Source organism: Seriola lalandi, unplaced genomic scaffold, assembly GCF_002814215.2.
Source record: "Seriola lalandi dorsalis isolate HSWRI2012SDOR001 ecotype SW California unplaced genomic scaffold, Sedor1 jcf7180002054973, whole genome shotgun sequence".
In the NCBI taxonomy this organism is placed as follows: Eukaryota; Metazoa; Chordata; class Actinopteri; order Carangiformes; family Carangidae; genus Seriola; species Seriola lalandi.
The window spans coordinates 128,232-131,457 of record NW_019525523.1 but is presented as its reverse complement, the minus strand read 5'-3'; the positions used below and the strand labels follow the sequence as shown (position 1 = coordinate 131,457).

Here is a 3,226-nt window from a genome sequence, read left to right as displayed (position 1 = left end):
CATACAAAAGGTCACTTTTAAACATAAATACCAAATATGAAAAACTAAATAAAAGTACACTACCGTGTGCGCCTCTCCAACCGTGCAGAATATTGTCCTCAGTAGCCACGTTTGGCCCTCCTTCAGCACATGTAGGACCTCTCTTTCTTTTCTTTTTTGTAAAAATATCCCACAATGCCCAGGTGTGACCTCTGACCACTTGAAACCCCAAAAGGTTGCGTTCAAGATAATCTTATATTACAGTTTTAACACATTATAATGATTTCAAACTTAAATTTCAAATACATATAAAATAAACACTGAAATGAAATACCTGTCTCTCAGACAGTTACACTCATGACTTGTATGGCCGAAAACATCTCCAATTTTGGTAAATTTCTTAGGTCATGTACCAAATGTTCATGTCATGGTTGCCACAAACTCACAATCTTCCTTTTTTTTTTTTTTTTTTTTTTTTAAATCTAACATTATTTTAATTCAGGTACTTCCCCTGCCCTCCCACCATCTGTGTCTGCTCAACCTCACTGGTACTTTTCACTTTCATTTCACCATCTTTTAATAACACAATAGCATTGGATTAAAAAATAAGTAACAGTTCATCAAATATTACTCAAAAACTATTTCCAGAATTGACTGTGTCCTCATTCTTGATTTTTATATTGTGATTATTATAAAATATCTATAAAACAATCATCGACATAATTGTTCCATCATATTACTTTTAAGAGTTTAATCATACATTCCATGGCCATAAACTGATTCAGTGGATTGTAACTCTTACTCTCAGCTCATTAATCTTTCTGTTGAACCACTTACAGTTCTTCTTATGAATGTGTTCTTACCCTTGTTGTTTTGGATCTCTGTTTGTAGTTGTTAGGTCGAGTAGCCTATTGATGACATGCAGATGGAATAGTTGATAACCAGTATGGTTCTCTCTGATATTCTGGATTTCCTGTGGGATTGTTGGGATTCTTTCTCTGTGTTTGTGGCTTATTATTTTGGGATTGTGGTCTTGTTTCTCCATATTGATGTGGCCATGGCATGGCCTTCTCAATTTCAGAGGCCTATAAGACCAACTAAATCTGGTCTACTGGTCTGATTCTAGTACTGATGTCCATTTTTCTGGTCTCTTTGACACAGGTCAAAGACAGCCTTGCTGGGTCTGGGCATTTCTAGAGGCTATGAATTTAATATACATTTAATGTATGGTGTGAATCAAACTAACTTTTATTACAATAAATTACTTCAAACTATTGCATTAGCTTGAGATAACACTGCAGCTATTGTAATATGTGGTGTGATTTTTATACAAATTAAAAACATGTTTAGTTATGTGGCAATAGCAGCTCTCTGTGGTGTGTGCTACAGTCCGTTTAGCCTGTAGATTATGCTATTTAAGCGTAAGGACTCAAAGATTTAAAATATAACCTGAACTCATTTACAGGACTTGTGTATGTAGTTTGCCCATGATATCGTTATTTTTTAAAAAGTATGGCTTGAAAAAGTGCAAGCTGTCCACATACCTTCACGTGAGTGTGCCTTTGATGCGCTGACCTAAATGCATACACAGCATACAACTGATATCCAGATCAAGACTGGTTGTGGGTACTTGAGGTTGCAAATGTGAGAGTTAATCCACCTTGTGTTTTATTTGGAATATTTTTTTTTAAAGCTGTGTAAGCGGAGATGATTTAACAGTGTTCCTTTTATTTTTTTTAAATCCTTGTTATTGTTGGACTCACGGTGTCGCTATACACCATCCTTACAATGATTTAATTCCTTTATCCTCTGTGGACTGACGTTCTTGTACGCCCATTGACCGGTTTAGATATCGTCGCAATCACGCTGGATCGCTGTTGCTGTTCGTGTTATGTAGTGAAACTGTTTCTTTAATCGTTTCTTCGCCGGCCTGGGAGCTCATCGTTGACGATGGATTCGAAAATGATCTTGTTTCAGCCACGCTGCTTCTGTTTCCTCTTTCTTTTTTTGCGTATCGCATATGGAGACATGAGCTATTCTTTTCCAGAGGAGATGAAACGAGGATCAGTTATTGGGAATATAGCCAAGGATCTCGGGCTGGAAACGGGCGTGCTCTCTAAAAGGAGAGCCCGCATTGACACTGACGGGACTGACAAACGTTACTGTGACATAAACCTGAATAACGGAGAATTGATTGTTGCCGACAGGATTGACCGAGAGGGGCTTTGTGGAGAAAAGGCTTCGTGCATCCTAAAACATGAACTTGTGCTGGAGGATCCTCTTGAACTTCATCGGATTAGTCTTCACGTCCAAGATATTAATGATAACTCACCACAGTTTAACGAAGAACTTATCAATATAGAAATTCGAGAGTCGGCAGTCAGGGGAGCTCGTTTTGTAATAGAGGAGGCACACGATGCGGATGTAGGCCAAAATTCAGTTCAACACTACAGCCTTAAGAAGAACGAGAATTTCGTTTTGGCTGTTGACGGAAACACAATAGAGCTCGTTCTTGATAAAGAGCTTGATCGTGAAAAACAAGAGGACATTAATTTGCTTCTCACAGCTTTGGATGGTGGGTCTCCTCAGAGATCAGGTACCGTAGTCATACACGTCACTGTGCTGGATGCTAATGATAACGCCCCAGTGTTTAGCCAGGCCGTTTATAAAGCCAGTCTGCCTGAAAACTCTCCTTTAGATACTGTGGTGGTCACAGTGAGGGCGACTGATGCAGACGAGGGAGTCAATGGAGATGTGACATATGACTTTGGACATGTTACTGAAGATGTGAAGAGAGTTTTTAGTATTGACCGTAAAAACGGGATGATAAAAGTTAATGGTGCGATTGACTTTGAAACTGTTACATCATATGATTTGCGCATTAAAGCAAAAGATGGTTTAGGATTATCGTCATACACAAAGGTAACTGTTGAAGTCACCGATGTGAATGACAACATGCCTGTAGTCAATTTAAAATCACTGAAGAATCCCATACCAGAAGACACTCCACCTGGTACAGAGGTGGGCATCATTAACGTGCAGGACAGAGATTCGGATAATAACCAAAAGGTCCGCTGCTCCATTCAGCAGAATGTCCCTTTTAAGTTGGTTCCTTCTATTAAAAACTATTATTCTCTGGTGACCACAGGACAACTGGACCGTGAACTAGTGTCAGATTACAACATTACAATCACTGCCACTGACGAGGGCTCTCCACCTCTGTCCTCCTCTAAAACTGTTGAGTTAT

At 39.1% G+C, this 3,226-nt stretch overlaps 1 protein-coding gene across 1 annotated transcript in view; it reads left to right on the top strand.

The window, feature by feature from the left end:
- The first annotated feature begins 1,893 nt into the window (after positions 1–1,893).
- The window catches only part of LOC111646628 (protocadherin beta-15-like), a 3,515-nt gene continuing 2,182 nt past the window's right edge, over positions 1,894–3,226 (top strand). The window contains exon 1 of the mRNA XM_087171013.1: positions 1,894–3,216. Within this exon, the coding sequence (XP_087027139.1) occupies positions 1,930–3,216 (1,287 nt within the window). The 5' untranslated portion in view covers positions 1,894–1,929. The remainder of the gene's footprint in view (positions 3,217–3,226) is intronic.